This window comes from Rhineura floridana, chromosome 2, assembly GCF_030035675.1.
Source record: "Rhineura floridana isolate rRhiFlo1 chromosome 2, rRhiFlo1.hap2, whole genome shotgun sequence".
Classification (NCBI taxonomy): domain Eukaryota; kingdom Metazoa; phylum Chordata; class Lepidosauria; order Squamata; family Rhineuridae; genus Rhineura; species Rhineura floridana.
Genome location: NC_084481.1, coordinates 159,667,062 through 159,688,284, shown reverse-complemented (window position 1 = coordinate 159,688,284; position 21,223 = coordinate 159,667,062). Strand labels below are relative to the sequence as shown.

Sequence of the window (21,223 nt, the reverse complement as noted above, 5' to 3'; positions counted from 1 at the left end):
CAAGCTAGTTATTTTGGGGAGGGGGACCAGAATCTTATCCAAGCAATTTCTCACATCTTTTTATAGAGTACTAGCCTACATTTTGAAAATAATGGTACAAACACCTTCTGTGTTTAATCTGGAGGGACTGCATGTATTCTTTTGGTAAAGAAAGCCAATCAGCCCATGTAATTAAAGTTCAGAAAAGTAGTGGTAAAAATTCTTGTTCTAGAAACCTCACTTGATTATACAATATGATGATACAAACATTGGGTATCAGATATATCAAATGTGTCACTTTACTCTTTTCAAAAATTTATAAATATGGATGGATAGGTAGAGTTTCAGCACTTCAGTGACTGGACCTCTTATGTCAGTGTTGGGATTAGTTGCAAGTCTCTGCAGTAAAATGGGGCAGATATGTCGGTACTTCCTATGCATGGCACAGCTGCAGTTTATTACGTGCATTCCACTATTATGTGCATAGTGTCCCTGGAACACTTGAGCTGGTGAATTTTACACCTCTTAGTGACTTAATGGGTTTTTAGCACTTAGCACTATTTGTCAGGTATTGAATGCTGAAATGAATTGAATGCCAGACATTGAAGACCTGGCTGTTCAGGTAGGCCTATGGGATTTCTGGGGTGGGTTAGTCTTTTAATTGTTGTTATTAACCGGTGTTTTAGATTAATTATTGATTATGGTCCTAATTGGTTTTTATATGTATTTTATTGCTTATGTATGTCGCCTAGAGTGGCCGTTCATTCGGCCAGATAGGCGACTCAAAAATAAAATTTTATTATTATTATTAAAATAACAATTTGCATAATCTTTCCTGAGATAGGATAAACAAGTGAGCACTGCCCAAGGACTAGAGACAGCAGTGTGTGGTGAGAGGTTTTACCCCCATTTCAACTGTTTCCCAAAGTGTAGCCTCTGTTGCTCCACCAGAGTTCTATGGTAAAAACGTAAATCCAGCTGGTAACACTGCGAGATACTTATGTAGCATTTGTAATAATAAACATGATAAATCTTCTCCCACATACACAGAGCTCTCCTAACTGCATAGGGATCCCCACTGACATTCTAATGAGTCCTCCTGTTCTTCAGGTCTGACTAAATAGGCATGCTGACACTATGCTGGTTTTATTGCAACACACTTGGCCATTCCTGATAATGTGAGAATAAATAACCATGAGTATATGCACAGAGCAGGTAGGTGGATAACTAAGGTATGGGAAGGCCGCATTTATTGGAAGTGGCCACATGTTTTGCCTGGCACACCAGCAGCACACCTGGCTGGAGGTAGAAAGAGAGAATTGAAAACAATAACTATGGGGATTCTAAACATTCTATTTAATAAAAAGAATTAAGGAAAACACTATGTTGGATGAAACAATAAGTGATTCTGCCACCATCCCTAAGATCGCAGGGCCAATGTGTGTGTGTGATTATAATGCAGTGACTATTCTTAATATTAAATCTGTATATCCTCAATGCAGTCCGTACATGAAAAGATAACAATCTGAATACACTGCAAATTTCTGAAAGGCATGAGCTTGTGGATCAAACAATTTTTAACAGCTGTACTGCAATTTATGCTTCTTAGTCATTACACAGCATCATCATAAACTGATTATTAAATGTGTCTCCTATTAAAGCTCTGGTGCTATGGAATAAATGTTGGCATTTACACCAGAGTGTTTTCAAACTACTATGGTGGCATTAAACCATGCTGGACATGGTTGTAAGGTGATCATGCAGAATAAATCCCACACACTGATTTTTCTTCACTTGTACATGGTGCAAGACCAAATAAAATAAATTAAAAAAAAGGGTGATGAGTGAGAATTTTGACTGTGACAGAACACGTGTAAAATATACCTCAGAAACACTATAGGTGGATGAGCACGAAGGCAGCCGAGCCTGGTTGTGCAGTGGGGAAAATAAAACATTGTTAAAAAAATAAATGGTGGCACAGTAAGGGTCTGAGAAGGTTTTCTGTTCAGGAGGTTGAAGCACTGAGACACTAGTGGGGGGAAAGGGGTTAATTCCTAAAACCAGATTCTTTCATATGCACATATTTTATAGATAGGCTATCTAAGGTGGAAACTTTAAAATACGAATATTAAAATACAAGTTGTATCTTACTTTATTTCCTTAAAAAAGCATCCTATTGAATGGTTCATTATTTTGATCTCAGAAATCTATTATTGTCAACTTAAAAAAAAGCTATATACATAAAAAGAACTCAAAGATTCTTAGTTTATATGGGATAATACATTAGATTTACAATTACTTAATTTCTACAGCTGGATCACAAAAACGTTTACACAAAAGCAAGTCACACACTGTTCAAAGGACTCTATTTTTGGATTGTAGCCTTAATCTCTTCATCATCTATCCCATAGGTTCTCCATCCAATGGAGTTAAGGGGGAGGAGCTATCACTGGGAAAAGTATTGAAGCCTACCACTGCAGCACTTCCTGGTTGCAAGCTGCTAGGACCGTCTCCCGGGTCCCATTCTATATCTTCATCTTCTTTGCCATCACTCCAGGACCGCTCTGCAGGACTCATAACAGAGTGGGACTTGGGAGATATAATGCTAAAATGGCACTGGTCCATTTTGGAGTGGCAGATTCAGAAGGTGGTGTTGTGGGACTACTGTTGCACCTCATGGCTATTGGCTGTAGGAACCCATCTTATTTCCCATGTTTTAAAAATATCTACATGAAACTACTGGGAGATGTCATCCAGATACTTAGGCTGAGGTGTCACCAGACAACAAATAGCTTTGCCTCTTGTTACCACATGCAAAACCCAGAGAGACAGTGGAAACATTCAAGAGGTGTCTGAAGGAAGTTCTGGAACTGATGATGGCAAATAAAGTGTAAATGAATCCAGATAAGACAATAGTATTATAAGTTGGGACGATTGCTGATCTGGAAGGAAGAACAGTGTTGCTCTCCTCCTGAAGAATAGGCTTGGAGTTTGATGGTACTCCTAGATCCAGTGTTATTTATGAAGAAGCTTAGGCTGATTTGCCAGCATAGATCCTAACTGGAGAGAGTGGACCTGGTTTCAACTACATATCCAGGCTAAACTGCTGGACTTCTCTTTAGAAACCAGTCCAGGTACAGAACTCAGCCTGTGTGGGTTAGATAGTTTAACTGTATTACATGACAACTATCATGAAAATCTCCCCTCACCTTTGTGGGACTATTTGTACTTGCCAATTTTGCAGGGGAGGGTGAATTCAAAACATTTTCAGAGGGGTGGGAGGCAGTTTTTTTTTAAGTAGCAGCAGAGTCCTAATCAGCAATCCATTTCCTGTTTCTGTCCTATACCTGAGTGCAAATGACACAATGTCATGACATGGCGTTCTTCCAAAGCAATTGTTGGTAAAAAAAGGGGGGGTTAGTCATCTTTTAAAAACTAATAACGCCCCTGGAAATGGTGCTGTGTCGTGACTAGACAGTGCCATTCATATTTAGACATTATCTGCTTTTCATCCTATCCCTGAAATAGCTAAAACCATGAAATCTTGCTATATAAAAAATTTGTGTCAAGTGCATTGGTTACTCATTAATTTCCAAGCTCAATTTAAAATACTAGTACTAATCTTTAAAATCCTGAATGGTTTGAGACCAGGTTATCTGAAGGACCATCTATAACAACCTGCCTGGGCCTTAAGACTGGGCTCAGATTCCCTGCTTTCTGGTCAGCCACTATGAACAATCAAACAGGTGAGTACCAGGAACAGGTCCTTTTTAATGGTGGTCTCAAACTTGCAGAATTCCATACCCCAAGAACTCAATTTGGCTCCCTCTTTTGTAGTCCTTAAGCAGACCCTAAATAATTTTTTTTCACCAAGTTTTTAATTGAAGGCTCCCTATATGTGATTTTATGTGATATGGTTTTTATTATATGTTATTTGTTCAATTGTTTTGCTTTTAGCATTTTAATTATAAGTTGTCTTCTGAGAGTTTGCTCTAAAAGGTGAGATAGAACAAGGGCGATATCCAACATCAATCATACTCAGAGAAGACCCACTGAAATCAATGTACTTAAGTAACTTTCAGTTGGTCTTCTCCAAGTAGGACTTAGTTTGATATCATCACAACCCCTTCTAATAAAAATTGTTTCTTTTTTCATAATTATTAGAAAAAGATACTGAGGTATTGGTAATCAGCAAATTTACTTAAATGTAATCAATCAATCCATGAATCTCGTAAAAAGCAGGTGATTAAATCAAATAACATTATTTATCTGTCATTGCCTACATTATATCTAACTCTAAACAAAGATAAAGCATATGCACACTGATGTACATAGTGTGATAACATTAAAGGGTTCTTGCTATAATTCCTATGCTATGCCTTGGAAAAACATTCAGCTTTGATCTTAGCATGTGAAGATAGTGGGGAAATTAACCTAGAAGCTCTGAGAAACAAAGAGTAAGTAGCAAAAATGGTCATTTTTAAACTGTGTGGTCAGGTTCCACACAGGCAGTTTATGCCGTGATGGCGAGGTGTTTTAAGGTAATATTCTATGTGTCAGCAGATGAAGGCAATCTGAAACAAAGTTGTTTTGATGAGTTTTCTTAGTTTGGCTTGGTACAAAGGATTTTTAATTATTTCTGACAAGGAAGAGTTATTCTGGTTCCTTGATTCATATATACATTCACTAATAGGCAAAAAACTTTGCGGTTTAAGAATGTACCTATAGCCCACAGATATTTCTATCAAACTTTAAAAAGCAGGGAAATTGGGCAGCTATAGTGAATGCACCAGGGGAGCAGGAGACCTGACCTCCTCTCTGAGATATTGTACTGCCCTACAAATTTGTCAAAATGCAAACACACTTTGGGTTGGTCTTTCACAGTCCAATCCATTTGCTGTGTAGCTTGGAAGAATTTGGTAACATGTGCCTCTGAGCATATGGTGGCAATCATGCTTAGGATAGGTGAAGCTGACCACAGGGGATGGGGAGGGGAGGAGAAGGGAGGGGAGGAAAGGTAGAGGGGAGGACTGCGATGGGAGCAGGCAGGAGGGGGAGAGGAGGAGAAGGACAGGTTTGATCATTTGCATGTTTATTGAGTTCAGTGCGATTTACTCCCGTGCAATTATGCTTAGGATAGGTAAAACTGACCGGGGGGAGGGAGGGAGGAAGAAGGAAGAGGGGGGAGGAGGGAGAGGAGAGGAAAAGCAGGTTTGATCATTTGCATGTTTATTGAGTTCAATGGGATTTACTCCTATGCAATCATGGTTAGGATAGGAAAAACTGACCGTGGGGGAGGAGGAGAGGGAAGGGGGAGTATACTGGAGGGGGCAAAGGAAGGGGGAGTGGAGGGCAGGTTTGATCAGTTGCATGCTTATAGAGTTCAATGGTATTTACTTTGTGTAATCATGCTTAAGGTAAAACTGACCATGGGAAGAAGGAAGGGGAGGGCGAAGAAGGAAGGGGAGGGGAGGGGCAAAGGAAGGGGGAGGGAAGGGATAGGAGGGAGAAGGGTTCGATCTAGGGTTGCCAGGCTCAGGGCCTGAGAATAATTCTGTATCTTTAAGAGAAGAGAAAGTTCAGCCAAGTACAGGTTTTCTTGCAACACTGTAACGGGAAAAAACACAAGGTGAGATTCCCCCTTCCACCTGCACAACTTTTAAAGATACAGAAGGCTGGAGGTTTGGAGGCTGGGCCTGGCAACCCTAGTTTGATAATTTGCATACTTTTTGAGTTCAATGGGATTTATTTCTGTGCAATCATGTTTGAAAATGGAAATGGACTGCCTTGCCTTCAAGTCGACTGAACTTCTGGTGACCCTTTGAATAGGGTTTTCATGGTAAATGGTATTTGGAGGTGGTTTTACCATTGCCTTCCTTTGAGGCTGAGAGGCAGCGACTGGCACAAGGTCACCCAGTGAGCTTCATGGTTGTGTGGGGATTCGAACCCTGGTCTCCCAGGTCATAGTCCAACACTGACCCAGGGTAGGGGAGGAGATTGGGTGGGTGGGCACTGAGCCAAGAGGAAAACCCTTTCCTTTCCCAAAGGAAAACATTGTGAACAGTATCATTGCTTTTCAGTGTTTCCCTCACCTTTTTATTCTACAGCAGGCACAAGTAGCCTCCCACTCAAATTTAAACCAAAGCTGTCCCTGGCCACATCCACACCAGGCCTTTATTTCACTTTGGACAGTCATGGCTTCTCTGAAAGAATCCTGGGAAGTGTAGTTAGTGAAGGGTGCTGAAAGTTGCTAGGAGACGCCCTGTTCCCCTCACAGACCTTCAATCAGAGTGGCTGACTGTTTTGAAGGTTTTGTTTTGAAATGAACTTATGGGAAGCATCAGAATGGCATGGGGGGTATTTTCAATTTAACATTGTGGAATGTGAAAAATCCACGCTGGCTATAGTATACAGCCACTCTTGTGGCTGTATAATTTCAGCAAACTGTGCTAAAATATATGCTGAGATATTTTCTCATTAAATAGCTCATGGTAAGAGGAATCCTATAGTATTTGGGCTATCAAATTATTCCATGGTCTCATTACACTTAACCTACACTTGCCTTACAGTATTAGAAAGCTACTCCTTCTGAAATTAGCTACTGTAAAACCTTCCTTTTCCTCTTCTCTAATATATTGTCATCATTTGAAGTTACAGTAAACTAATTTCCTTATTAGACAGAATAACAGTTCAAAAGATTATTGTATGACATGTCAGTTACTATTACTCAAAATCCACATGAAAGATAAGTTTCAAGATCAATCTCTCTCTATTTTTCTTATCGTGAACTCACAATGATTTTAGGTAACCTATCTGGTAGCTTGAGTGTCCACACATCTGCAATATGAAGATAACAATATTGCCCCACCTTACAGGGACATTATTACTTGATGGGCCCCAAGACATGGTTTGGAGGATTATAGAGCAGCAGCCCTGGTTAAGACAAGTAGGTCTCGATCTAGTCAGCGTCTGGATGGGAGACTGCCTAAGAACCCTATGTCCACTGCCTTCAGTTCCATTATTAAAGACAGACAGGATACGAATCTAATAAATAATAGGTAGATAGATAGGTAGAATACAGCCAGTTCCATTAGTGTAGCAGGACAAATAAATGAAACCAGCACAGATCTAGGGAAAGATGTGGGGCTAAGCAATTAGAAGTTGCTTCAATTATTAATTGCTTCTATTGATGGAACAAACTAAATGTTCTTCAACCTGAGAAACAGTTGGAGGGACAAAACCCAACCCTACTCACTGGGAAAGAGTCAGATGAAGCCCCACGCCAATGTTTTCTCTAATTTATGTATGCTCTTCTGTTAAGTCAGTTGCTGCCATTTATTCCAATGGAACAACTTAGAACATGCCCACTATCCTGGATATTAGAGGGTACAGGAGCTGGGACAAGGCTTGTGATAAAAGTATTTCCAATCATACACATCTCACCCATAATAATGGAATCTATTTTTCCTAGTTTACTACTTTTTGGTAGAGAATTATTAATTGTTAAGTAATTGTTAATTATTAGTGTAGTCTTATGGCCGTTGTTTGGCAATGTTTAGATTATTCTTTGGCAATGCTCAAAACTTGGAGCACAGATCGAAACAGAAAGAGCACAGAGCAACTCAGAAACAGATCAGATTAAAAAAACCCTACTCAAATACAAAACAAAACTTGGTGTCTGTGCACACTCCTAACAGTAACCCTTAAAATGCTCTCAAGTCTTTCACATTGATATGAAAAGTGTTATTGTTCATTGTTTTATTGAAAATTTGACAATTTATGCAAAACTAGGAATATGTATTTTCCTGTGATAGAAGAATTACATAGCAAGTGCCCTTTTAATTTAATATTTTTGGAAACAATATATTTCAAAGAGTGTCTTAAAAATTTAGCAAATTTTGAGACAGCCAAATTTTCCTCTTGGATTTCTAGTGAGCCCACTAATTAATGCAACAGATACAGCTTTTGAAACAATGCAAAGGTTCCACCTTAAATAGGCACAGAATTGTGCAATTACATTAGCTCTCCATTTATCTGGGAGGGGCTTTAACCAAAGCTGTTACACAATACCCCTAAAATCCCATATATCTATCTCACTGTATAGCTGTATTAAATCCTTTACCAAAACAAGGGTGGTGTATATGAAAATCAGTTTCAAGTGTCATCTGCTGATTCATTTTTGCTTTCATCCCAGATTATTTAAATAAATGGTTGCATTGTTTAGTTGTTGAATCATTGTTTGGTTGTATCAAGGAATCCAGCCTCTTTTCCATCCATCTTCATATGCAAAGCAACTGCTGCTAGCTGTATATGGAATCTGGTAGATAAACTCTAGCCATCACAAGAGTATTCAAGGCATCTGTGGACCCCTTGTGTTTTCTTAGTCTATAAAGTAACTGTTCTCAGCAACATTACATATTGTAGCATGGAAGAAAACAATTTAAGTGTCTCAATCTCAAATTGACTCATCAAAATTTATGAGTAGCTTATGGTTTCTACAATGAAAACTTATTTTGTACTACAGCTTGAAAAATCAGAACAGTATCTGCCAAACCTCAGAAACTCTATTCACTTTTCTGTGTTACAAAAATGGTCTTGGAAGCATGGAAGGTAAGAATTAGCCTCTCATTTCCTTTGGAGAATGAATAAATTAAAAATGGGAGAAAACTCCCACACAGGTTGCTTCCACGTTAGCCCATTTTCTGGAACTGACATAGTTTCTTAATGCAGTTTTAATAGAGAATCTAAATGATACTGTGTTTACTGTGATGACTTCTAAAAAAAAAACCCCAAGAAAAACTTAATAGTAAAACCTTAATATTCCACATTTGGGGAAAATAAAAAAGCAGTTCATACCCTTGAGGCTTGAATTCTGTGCCTGGGCATGGAGGGCATCGATGTGTGGTAAATATAAAGATCTGGTTACAGTTTGCGCAGCCTAAATTCTTACTCCATTTTCAGAACTCTCATTGTAATGTTAACTAAGGGTCAAACTAGAAGTGTCATTTTGACATGTAGCTTGCCCTGTGTGGTTGATTTTCTTTTAAAAATAGTTGGTGCTCCCTGCCCTTGCTATTCTTAGACTTCAGGCCAAACTGTACATTACATGTAATTGCTGAACCCCTTTGCTTCCTACTATTTGTATATGCAGAACAATATCTTCCAAGCTGCTTTGCCACCCATAAGGCAAAAGCACATGGAGGCTGCTTTTTGGTAAACAAAATGAAACTAAATAAATATATAAATAAATAACTGGAAGAAGAAACACACAAGTGCATGTAACATACAGCTTAGCCCTTAAGCATGACATGTGTTTTCCCATGTTGTAAATCTGTAATGTTGGAGCATTTCTTGGAGTTAAAAACATGGAATCTCAAAGAGGTTAAAAAAAGGTACATATGATCTAAGAAGTGTTTACTTAAACCAGAGCTGGATAACCTTTGGCCCTTGAGATGTTGTTGGATTACAACTCCCATTATCCTTGACCTTTGGCCATGCTGGTGTGGGCTGATGGGAGGTCAAGTCCAACAACACCTTGAGGGCCAAAGATCCCCCAGCATTTACTTAAACTGATACCTAGAGCAGGGTGGCTAACTTATACCCTTTCAGATGTTGTTGAATTCCAACCTGCATCAGCCCCTGCCACCATGGTCAATAGTCAGGAATGGAGTTTTAGTCCAACAATATCTAGGAAGGCCACAGGTTAGTCACCTCTAGTCTTGAGATTTGTTTTCTAATTTGGAAATGACTTCAGGTGATGGGTTTGATTTTGGAAAGGATTTTTTGTTGTTGCTCAATGGCAAGACTATAAACTAGCCAAAATTAACTAAATCATTAATACACATTTGTTTTCTTTTAAATGAAACCCTTTGAAATTTTGTTAATTTTTCATGGATATTAGAATGAAACCCCAGCTAGAGAAAGAAACAGAAGAAGGTAAAAGAGAGAAAGGGAAAAAAGATGGGGATGAGAGGACAAACCAATCAGATCTGGTGTTACCAGGCAACGGAAGTTTTTAATAAATAAATCACTGAGTGAAATCGTGCATTTACTTGGAGAGAGCATCCTTTGATATTTCCTCCTAGGTCATCTCTGAGCTCCTCCAGCTTTCCATGGAGCTACATGTAAACATCAGAAAATTAATTGAAAAAGCAACCTATTCTCTTTTCATATTCTTTGTTTCCTTTTTTTTAATAAAAGGTGAGTTCATGGTGCAAGACATTTCTCACTGCCTTTGCAATACATCAAACTTTTTAACAACACAAATATATGCTCCATAAGCTCAGACAAGAAAAAACAACCCATCTGGTTAAATCAGCAATTATTTTTCAATATATAAAATTAATTCAATGAGTAAATACAGGTTGGATAATTATACTTGCCTTTAGCAAGATCCCTTATTTTTCAGCATTTTTTGTAGCAAGCAGAGCGCTGAACATATTGTAGATTATTTTCTATGGGTGCATTATTAAACAAAGATAAGGTCTTCCATAAAATTTCTAAATGTTCATAATCCATTCTGATGTCTAAATGATGTACCCCAGGGTACCAATGTGGTATCGTCCAAATGTTGTGTACTACAACTCCCAGAAGCCCCAGCCAATATGGTCTATTGTCAAGGATAATGAGAGTTGTAGTCCAAAACATCTGGAGAGTACCACATTGGATATTCCTGAAGCCTCATAGCAAAATTTTTCATATTTAGTAGTCAAGTACAGAATTAAGAATTCGAATATAGGTATCACTATTTTAAAGAAATGGGCTAATTTCAAATGACAATCCATCAGATTAATAACATACTTCACTGCATGGGGTAAAGTGACTTGGATTCAAAGGTAAGTGAATTGAAGGAAGTTCACAGAAGGAACGATTACCACCCCCTCCTTCCACTGCAGTGGTCCACACCTCTGAAAAAACCTTCCAGGGAGTAAATGGGGGGGGGCATGCAGATGGTGAATGGGATCATCTAAAAACTGGGCAGGGGCACTTTTTATGAATGGCTAATTTTGGGCTACCCCCACACTCTCAGCAGTCCAACAATCCCATCCCACATTGTTCAAGAGGGCCCCTGATCCCCTGGAAAGGCTTGGCCAGGGGGAGAGAGATGCAGGTGGCTATCGGGAGGAGGGGAAAGTAACATTTCCTTCTACAAGCTTCCTTCTTTTTACTGATCTTAGGATCCAAGCCACAAAGTTCAAAACCCAAAGTGCTGCATTTATTCAAGTATGCATTTATAAATATTGCATACATGTTTGCAGTAAGGATGCATTTTTAAAAAATAGTTTGGAAGCTAGATTCACAGTTAATTATGCACATATATTTTTGATGGCTAATTTTATTTTTCCTTTAATTTGGACTGATACTTATTTATTTATTTAATTAAGCTTATATACCGCCCGACTAGCAACAGCTCTCTGGGCGGTGAACTGTCCACTGCAGAAAAGTGCCCATGAATGCACACTATATCCTCAACTGCATCACAACTATAACCTAAAAACAAAGAAAGACAGCGCGGAATATTGTAGGTGCCTTTCAGCATCATTGCCATAAGCATAACAGCACCTTTTTTCCTATTATGAAATCAATTGTATGGAATTGAATATGGGATATAGGTGTAGTTACACTTTTCCTTCCCCTTGTTTATGCTCAGTACATACACAGAGCAGCTGTATAGAGTGGTATTAAGAGAAAAGAGAGAATGGCTTGTCCTGGAATAAAGGTGATACACACGCACACACACAAACACAAAATATTTTTTTAAAAAAAACTAGGAAGGCAGGATTGGCAAGGAGAGTGCAGGAAAAAAGAAAAAGAAAATTAGTGCTTCATGTGGTACAAAAAAACAACAAAAAACCCTCAAGTGAAAAAGTGAAATAGTGCAAAGATTAAAAATGAGAGGCCGCAATTACTGCTAAATATTAACAATGTAACCTATGCCATGCCATGTGCTTAAAGCATGTTGATAAATTGGATTTTTTGGATATGTTTATTAAAAACATCACAGAAGACTGTATGACCAAGGACAGATTTAAGTGTAATTTTGACTCTTGATGTGTTGTAGGAGATGGATACTAGTTGAGGAAGCTGAGTGATTCTATTAAAACCAGATTTAGACTAAATTAGTTCCCATTAAAATCAATGGGAAAAGTGAGCCATGACTTAAATCTTGTTGATTTCAAATCAAAAGGCAAGTAACTTAGTCTGGATCCAGCCCACCAGATATTTGTGTATTTCTTTAAATGAATAAAGGGGCCTAACATTTAATTTTAATAGACTCTTTATTAAGAAAAGTCTCACAAGATCTCTCTTCCCCATTACCTATTTTCTCTCTTTTTAAATGTATACACAAACAATAAATTCAGCTAATATACAGTAGGGCCCCACTGACACGGCGGGTTACGTTCCAGACCCCCGCCTAAAAGTGAAACCTGCTGAAAAGCGGAACTCATTCAATAGAATGGTGCCCGATGCCCGAAAAACGCCATAAAAGCGGAACAAGAGCTGTATGAGTGGGGCCTTACTTTAATTGAAAGCCGCCGTATTAGTAGAAGGTCGAAAAGTGGTCTGCTGATAAGCGGGGCCCTACTGTATTTACAAAATGTGTATTTTTGAAGTGCAAAGTAAAAACTAAGAACCTAGTCAATACCCTTATTTTGAAAAGAGGAAAACTGCAAGTTTTAATCCAATTTCATCATAAACAAGTTAAACCACAATACTTGAATTTGAGGAACCTTATCCTATTTAAATAAATGAAACTAAGCAATTTTAGTGCAACTCAGTAGGTTTAAAAGAGAAGATCACCTATGTTTTTTCTAAATGCAGCATGAACATAATTTTACGCTTGCCATCTATCAGAGAAGTGTTCACGATTCCCAAAGTATAGGTATCTTAAGGAAGCTTTGACTATTTTTTAAAATATGTGGTAATGTTCAGAGCTAGTCACCTGACAACTTCCCTTCAGCTAACTGCATTATGGTGGCTCTTGTGTAGCACAGAAATAAACAAAATGTGATCCAACAGTGATAAAAACACTGAAATAAAAACTATGAAATGGTGAGAAATGATATAGCTCCACCCTCTGTCTTCCCTCCCCACTCCCTCCAAAATAAAAGTGTAGGCTATAGAATAAAACTTGCAAAATAAAAGTTAGAAACATATTTACTTTGAGGGATCCAACTCTACTAGCAACTCCTTTGCTTTCATCCGGGCGTCTAATTTGCTACAATGAGGGAAGATGGATAAAAAAGACAGAAGAATAAAGAAAAAAGTGAACTTAAAAAAATTTCCACACAATCAGTTAGCAGTGCATGCAAGACATCAATTTGACTTTCTGACACACTTCTAGGGAACAAGGACACAGACTCTTTTTTCTGGATCACATTATGACTCGTTTGCTGAATTCTTCTCTTAATGATAATACAGATTTAGTACTGAAAGTGTGCATGCTATATTGGCTAATCATATTTTTAACAATTCACAAACCATAATATATTTGAGATCCTGGATTTGGTTCATGAAGAATGTGTTGACACAAAGACAGGACAAATGTCTTTATTTTTTTAGCCAGGTTCGTGATAGCACAAGTTTCTATGTGTAATGGTCAAGCACTCAAATCAGAAACATGGGTATAGCAAAACTTTCAGCCTTGCTAAATATTAGTGATAACTGGCAGAATTATATACAGCTGCCCCGTGTTATAATAAATTAGGATATTAGCCACTGTCCTTAGTTCCCAATTAAATAATTTTGCTGCCCAGCCAGAAAATTTTAATGCCATACCAACAGCAACTTAACTATAGCGAAAACATGTCTTAGTTCTGTTTTCAATATTAGCCTCCTTGTTCTTTTCCTTGCTTATGTCAAGATAATTCTGTATTGTGCAGAGGAATGAAGAAACAGTCCTGTAAACTACCTTATCAAGCTTTCATATTGCTAGAAAGAAAATTTAAAAGTTAAGTGGAAAAAGTTATATACTAACGAATCTGCATTTTTATCATTTTATCTATAAAAATGGTAAAATTTTGTATGTGGCTCAGATGAAATATTTAGATCTATGCAGAGAATGGGAAAGGAATTGGCTAAATAATAAACCAGGTAATATCAGGAAGACATTCAGTGTTGCAGCACTTGGAGCAACAGGACTTTCACCTCTCCTCCTTGCTGCAGGCCTCTAAAATAAGCTCCTCTGGATTTCCCCTCCTTGCCTCTTCCCGGCAGACCCCACACACCCAATCTGCTCCAGAGAGTTTCTCAACCCTCTTGAGCATATTTTGGGAACACACGGCTGCAGCGCTGGAAAAAGAAGTCCATTCCACAAGTGGGCTGACACCATTTCATGTCATCCAATAATAGTAACAGTCTTAAAACCTAGTTCATTTTGACAACATGGAAGATTCCAATTAATTCAAACTATAACACACATTTTCAGATAGAGTAAGTCAGACTAGTGGTCACTTTGTTTGTTTGTAGTCAGCCGCAGACTCTGGTCATTCAACAGAACAAGGTGTTTTTTTTTTTTTTTACAATAATTTTTATTCAAATTTTCATAAAACATAGAAAACAAAATCATAAAACATTCAAAGACAAAAAACAAAACAAAACAAAAGTGATTAAACAAAAAAAAATAAAATGTTGACTTCCCATTTGTCACATATCAAATCAGTTATAGATCTACAATATATAACAATCCTGTCTCTTAAATCATATTATAAAATCACTTTCCTCCAGTAGTTATCTTAATTGATCATCAAATCTCATAAACATTACTTTATTCTTTCCACAAAAAGTCAAAGAGAGGTTTCAATTCTTTAAGAAATATATCTATCAATTTTTCTCCAAATAAACATGTCAATTAATCCATCTCGTTAATAATTATAATAATCTTATTGTCATAACCATAGTCCAAATAAACATTTCGATTAATCCATCTCATCAGAATCTGTTAGGTCCAATAATTTCAATAGCCATTATTCCATTATCCCTATTAGTTCCATCTTCCATCTTCAATAGTCCTGTTAAGTCCAGTAATTTCAGTGTCCAATCTTCCATTATCAGTATTCCATAATAATCTTGCTGTTGTAGCCATAGTCATATAATAAGAGTCTGATGGGAATTTCCTCTATCCCAAATATTTTCTTGCCATCCATTCTGAATAAGTTGTTGAAATACTGTTGTAAAGTCATATCTGTGTTCTTCTTTTTTACAAAATGCACTGGCTCATCTCTTAAGAGTTTTTCCATTGTCACATGGCTGCAGTTAATTCCATAGATTTTCTCTATATCAAGCTCCATCACATCATTCCAGTCCAGAAGATTATCCAAGCCATTGATAACTTTATCTCTAATATCTTCATTAATTTCTTCAGAGATAACGTTAAATTCCAAACAGTAGATTTTATTTCTAAAATCCATAAACTCCAGATCTTTTTCCAATTCCACATTTGTTCCAATCTCCAGGGCTTGTATCTTCCCTTTATTTTTTCTTTTCTCATCTCTGATCTCATTCTCCTCTCTCACAGGATCCCCTATTTCTTTAAGCTCCTGCGTCATTTTGCTCAGTTCAATTTTCAGCTCCTTACTACCCTGTCGCAGGATTTGTTTCGTTATCTCAATCTCATCCATTATTTTCTGAAACATAGTTACTTCCAGATTCTCAGCCACTTTCTTGATTGCCATTTTTAAAACCACGAAAACAAAGCAAAACAAAAATAAAGAAGAACCACTTCTTATTTCAGCAACAATTGGGTTAATATTCCAGGCTTGATGACATCACAGTATAAACAGAGCAACCTGCCTTATCTCTCTATGTTCAAGAATGCAAAACAAATTTAGTTCCCAGCATCAAAACAGTTAGTGGCGTCGTGAAGAAGCAGATTCGTCAAAATAAAATAGACCAAAAAGAGAATAGTCCCAGACAATATAATATTCCTCGGAATAGAAATCAGGAATAGAAATCCCTCTTCTGTTTATTATCTTTAGAATGCACTTCCAGGACAGCTTTTTGCAATAGAAACAGAGATAAGCTGTTAATTTCGTGAATAACAGAGAAGAGCTATATCTCACCCAGAAGTTGTCCAAAGCCGATCAATCTGACAAATCTCCTTTTGCTGCAACAATTTAAACCAAGTAAAAAAAATAATAGAAAGAAGGGTGCTTGCCTGTTAGTCCGTTCTCTCTTTAAAGAAAAGATAAACGTATTGCTTAAACAGATAGAGCTTGTTAGGAAGTCCGTCCGGCATTGTTGGCTGGACCTTATCTCATAAATTAATGAAATCAAGTCCTCCCAACAAAAACAGGCTTTTGAGGTTGATCTCTACGTTTCTCCCTGCCCGGGAGAAATTTCATCAGTCAAAAAAAAAATGTTCTGACTGATTTATATCTGAATAAGCTTCTTTTGAGGCGGGAGCCCGTCCCAAAAGCAGGCACAAGCGAAGTCACCCTTCCCGGAAGTCCCAACAGAACAAGGTGTTGTAGACTAACTGTGTAAACTTGAGCTAGAGAGCTTAACATTTCTGTGCCTTAAGATATTGCACAAATGTCTTGATTAAAAATTAGCAGAATGCAGATAAATGTAAGCAGAAAAGATATAAGAGAAAATAAGAAATGCAGAAATGAAAGATGTGTTGAATTATTTTGTTTTCAAAAAGGAATTCAGACACCATGTTGGCTAAGTACCTAGACAGAGAAATGAAACTGGCAAAACTACAGAAGCGGGAAAATGAAGTCAGGTAACATAATTAAGCAGATAACATAATACAGCAGTCTGAAATAATAAACAATAGAGAGTGGGAAGCAAGGAAAGAGGAAAAATCAGGCAACAGAAGCTAAGAGAAAAAAATCCAATGGACATGAACTAAAGTTTAAACAGTACATTATAGATATTGATCTCCAGGAGTAGGGAATTTTGTTTATCTAGGCTCCAAAATAAAAACTGCATTGGCGGTACAACATCACAGAAGATACAGACATCTACATCAGTACAAAATTTTGAAAGAAAGGCTAAAGATTGCACTCAATCTCTCATGAATTAAATAATGGGAAATGACATATAATTACAACAAATAATAGTCTTCCAATAGGAGCTGTGCAGTATGTTCCTTGAACAGAATAATATAGAAATAGGAAATGTGCAGTATGTTTCTTGAACAGAATAATATAAAACGGACCATTGGTCTCACCTGAAGGGTGGTTTTCCCAGGTATCATGCCATCACATGGGGTTATAGCGCCATCTGGCGTCCGAAGGCAAGAACGTACAGAAATCAAGACCTGGGGCAACCTTCCCCTCCCACTCCAGTTCATTTGTGACAAGTCCGAAGTGAGATATCTAAGAAGATGCAATGGCCAATGGCCAACAGGCCTACCAGCAAGGAAGAGACAAATAGTGGCCCAGTAGGGCAGAACCACATTCATTCCTAACAGATTTAGAGGTCTTGACTCAACTACATAAACTAAGCCAATACAACTTTAAACTAAGAATTTAGAAGGTGGTACGAACCCCCAGGCATCCTCCAATAGGGAGGGCCGTGATGGCATGATACCTGGAAAACCCACCCTTCAGGTGAGACCAATGGTCCGTTTTCCCCAGGTAGCATGCCATCATGTGGGATGTACCAAAGCAGCCCCAACAGGGAGGGACCACCCACCATTTACTCATGAGAAAGGACCTGTTGCAGAACACGGCTTCCAAAAGAGGCATCGGCAGAGGCATAGCGGTCTATCTTATAATGACATCACACAGGCAACCGCCAAGTGGTATCATGGCCCATTTCCATAGGGGTGCAGTGGCTTCAGCTATGTGTAAGGGTAGCTTTCCTGGGCTGAAAATTTCTACAACAGCTTCCCCTCACACTTTGTTGAGAGAATACAAACTGGATGTATTTTTGTTATCAGCTGTAGTCTTTGATAGGAAGGTCCTTCAGAAGGCTGTAAGGCAGTGAGGAGAGGGGCAGAGGAAGCCCACCCAGGTTTTGAAGACTGCTCTGTTATATCCCTATCAGGAATGGAAATTTGTCTTACTGTTAATTTCTGTTTAGTGGGGATGACGGATGACATGCCGCCCACCTCTTCTTCCTCTGCTGGCAACCTGAGGGATGTGGTTTATGGTTCCTGCCACTACTGTACATATGGTTAGGCATTTTTCTGTCCTTTCCACATGTGTGTGCTCCATTGGGTTTTTGGGGTGGCTGTTCTGCTTTGGTGTGGTGAAGCCCTTTTTTGCTGTGCCTCTCTGTTCCTTGTTGGTTTCTATTTCATAAAGTATCTCAAAAGTTAGGTTTCAGTGATCAACAGAGTTGATGTTGGAATGTCAGTGTGGGGTCAAGGAGTTGTCTGCTCTGCCAACTGGTCTAGTAAGAGGGATGACTCCCCCCCCAGTGGAGAGGAGGCAAAATGCTTTAGTAGACCCTGCCTGTTCCTTCCAATAGGAGGCATCATCCTTATCAGGAATGCCATCCATCATCCCCAGAAATTCATGGTAAGACAAATTTTCATTCTTCAGAGGGAGTAACCTCATCCAAAGCAGGCACTGATCAATAATCCAAACTCGGGAACCACCTACTAGGGATGGGATCAGTTGGCCACTGCTGCTTCAAAAGTATTCCATCGATCTAACAGGCAATATTAATTCAAATTCGTTATTTGTCCACTGTCTGCTGCTTTAAACTGGTCTGATTTTTTCATTCCCCCAAAATATCAATAGTATAGTATTTTCTTTCAAAATATTGATATTTTGAAAGGAATTATGGATAAATGAAAGAAAATATCAATACCAATATTTTGAAAAAACAACAGTATTTCTTAAAGAAAATATTAATATTTGAAAGAAAGTACTGATAAAGGAAAGTGGCTCTGCCACCTCCTCCTCTGCTGTTAGTCTGTGACTGAGGCTGGTCAGTTTTCATGTTAGCAATCAGAGACTGGCTGTTTCCTTTTGGAAAGGAGGAAAACAGCTTTCAGTGGACTTCCTTCTTGGCAACCCCTGAGTCCTTAAGGTGGGTGAGATCTGGCTTGCTTCTTTCTGCTTGAAGCTTGGATTAGTCGAGGAGAGAGAGAGAGAGAGAGAGAGAGAGAGAGAGCATTGTATTTGAGGGAATATTCGAGGAGAAAAAATCCTGTCTTGGGAGAAAGCTGCTGAGGTTTGGAGCAAACAGGATTGCTCTACAAAGATGAAGAAATGCAGACTATTGAAAGATCTGGTGCTAAATCCAAATTCATCTGAATTCTTGCCCATTCCTACCACCTACCCACAGTGCCTCTGTCTTGCTAGGATTCACAGTAAGTTTATTGTCCTCATCCAGCCCACCACCAGATGTTACCAAGAAACAGAGCTGGGTGTCATCAGTGTACTGCTATCTTGCCCCAAATCTCCTAATGACTACTCCCAATGGCTTCATATAGATATTGAACAGTATTGTGGACAAGATGGTAGCCTGAGGCACCCCACAGCACAACTCAGATCAGAAAGACACCATCACAAGCTGCTGAGAGATCAAGTAAGAATAACAGAGTTGCACTCCCCATGCCCTTCTCCCGATAATGGGTCATCCATCAGAGTGACCAAGGCTGATTCAGTCCCATAACCAGGTCTGAACCCAAATTGAAATGGATCAAGATAACCTGTTTCATCCAAGAGTGCTTGAAATTGCTGCGCCCTCTTAATCACCTTCCCTAAAAAGAGGGTATTTGAGATAGGGCAGTTGTCACAAGCCAATGGGTCCAGGGTGGGCTTTTTCAGGAGGGATTGGATCACTGCCTTTTTCAGGGCAGCTGGAACCACTCCCTCCCACAGACATGTTGACCACTCCTGGGTCCAATTGGTCATATCCTCCTGGCAAGCTTTAATCACACTAATATGCTGTTGAAAGCGATATGACGTGATTTTATATTATAGATTATCAAATATTTTTCATCATCTGACTAGGAAGTCATAATCAGGTATTCATATCCACTGCCAGTATTCCCCATTAAATGTGTGCACACTCTGGACAAAAGTTAAAGTATAAAACAGGCAGAAATAACGTATTAACTACAAACTTCTTTAGAGAATGTGTCACTAAACACACATGCATTTTCTCAGTCTATTCAATTAAAAACAGAAAATGATTTACTTGTCAAAGAAAAGCTTCAAAGAAGTGTGCAATTGCTGAAGATTATTTTTATTGGGTTTTGTGCTTGTAGATCAAAGGTCTAGAATAACCTATAAAAGATCCAGTATCTATTATGTCTTAACACAAGATGAAATACAACATTGTTCATTTATATAAAACATTAGGCTTTCCACATTATAACTATGGCAATGTCTACAACTCTTCTAGAAATTATTTAAAATATTCATATATATCTGTCCCCAGACTCAAATCAGTTATGATAAAAAAACACAGTAAAAATAATTATGCATACAAGACAAATTCAAAAAAGCTCAAGAAAACTTAGCACCGATCAAATAAAGCTTGAACAGTCTATAAACATCTCAACAGCCCAAAGCCTTCCAAAATAAATAGGTTTTATAACTCAAAAGGCCATAAGGAAAGAGTGCAGTACATAAGATTATGCATGTTGTAGGGAGAATGGATAAGGATTTTTTCTCTCACACAATATTAGAAGAAGCTGAGGCCATCCAATGAAGCAGAATGTTGGAAGGTTCAAGACAGACAAAAGGAAATATTTCACACTGTACATAGTTAAACTATGAAATGCACTCTCACAAGAGATAGTGATGGCTTTCAACGTGGATGATTTTAAAAGGGGAATAGATAAATTTATGGAGGATAAGTCTATCAATGGCTTCAAGCCATGATAGTTATGTTCTATCACCATTGTCAGAGGCAGTATAGTTCCTGAATACTAGTAAGCCTCTGATGTCACAAGTAGCTATGGCAATGTAGTGTCATTAGGGCAAACAAAGCAGCACTGCCCTCAGGAGAGGAAATGCATCCCAGTATTGTCAAGGCAGCCATACAACACTCCCTTTCTTTCTGTACAAATGAGAGTTGACACTGCCTATTTTGCCATGATGCACTGCAAAAGTTTCACTGTCTCACTACAGCACAGTGCAGTGAACACAGGGAGTGTCAGTCCAGTTGCCAAGGCAATGGGATAGATTCCTTTTTCCTCTGTAAACACTTTAATGACTTTTCCAGGTCCAACCAAAGAAAAATGCTGCTGCTGATGGTGAGAGAATTTTCAAAAGGCCCAATAACATTTGCATAACTCAGGTCCCAAGTTTGGCTGAAAACTAGTTTCTAC

General features: G+C 38.3%; 1 protein-coding gene across 16 annotated transcripts in view; it reads right to left on the bottom strand.

Moving 5' to 3' along the window:
• GPHN (gephyrin) overlaps positions 1-21,223 on the bottom strand; it is a 476,088-nt gene that overhangs the window by 92,236 nt on the left and 362,629 nt on the right. For 10 of the 16 annotated variants that reach the window (XM_061611035.1, XM_061611028.1, XM_061611037.1 and 7 more), the window contains one exon: positions 13,142-13,198. The exons of 5 other annotated variants lie outside the window; for them this stretch is intronic. In XM_061611035.1, the coding sequence (XP_061467019.1) occupies positions 13,142-13,198 (57 nt within the window). Of the gene's footprint in view, positions 1-10,025; positions 10,098-13,141; positions 13,199-21,223 lie in introns of all 16 variants that reach the window. One more of the 16 variants, XM_061611043.1, reaches the window with a different exon arrangement.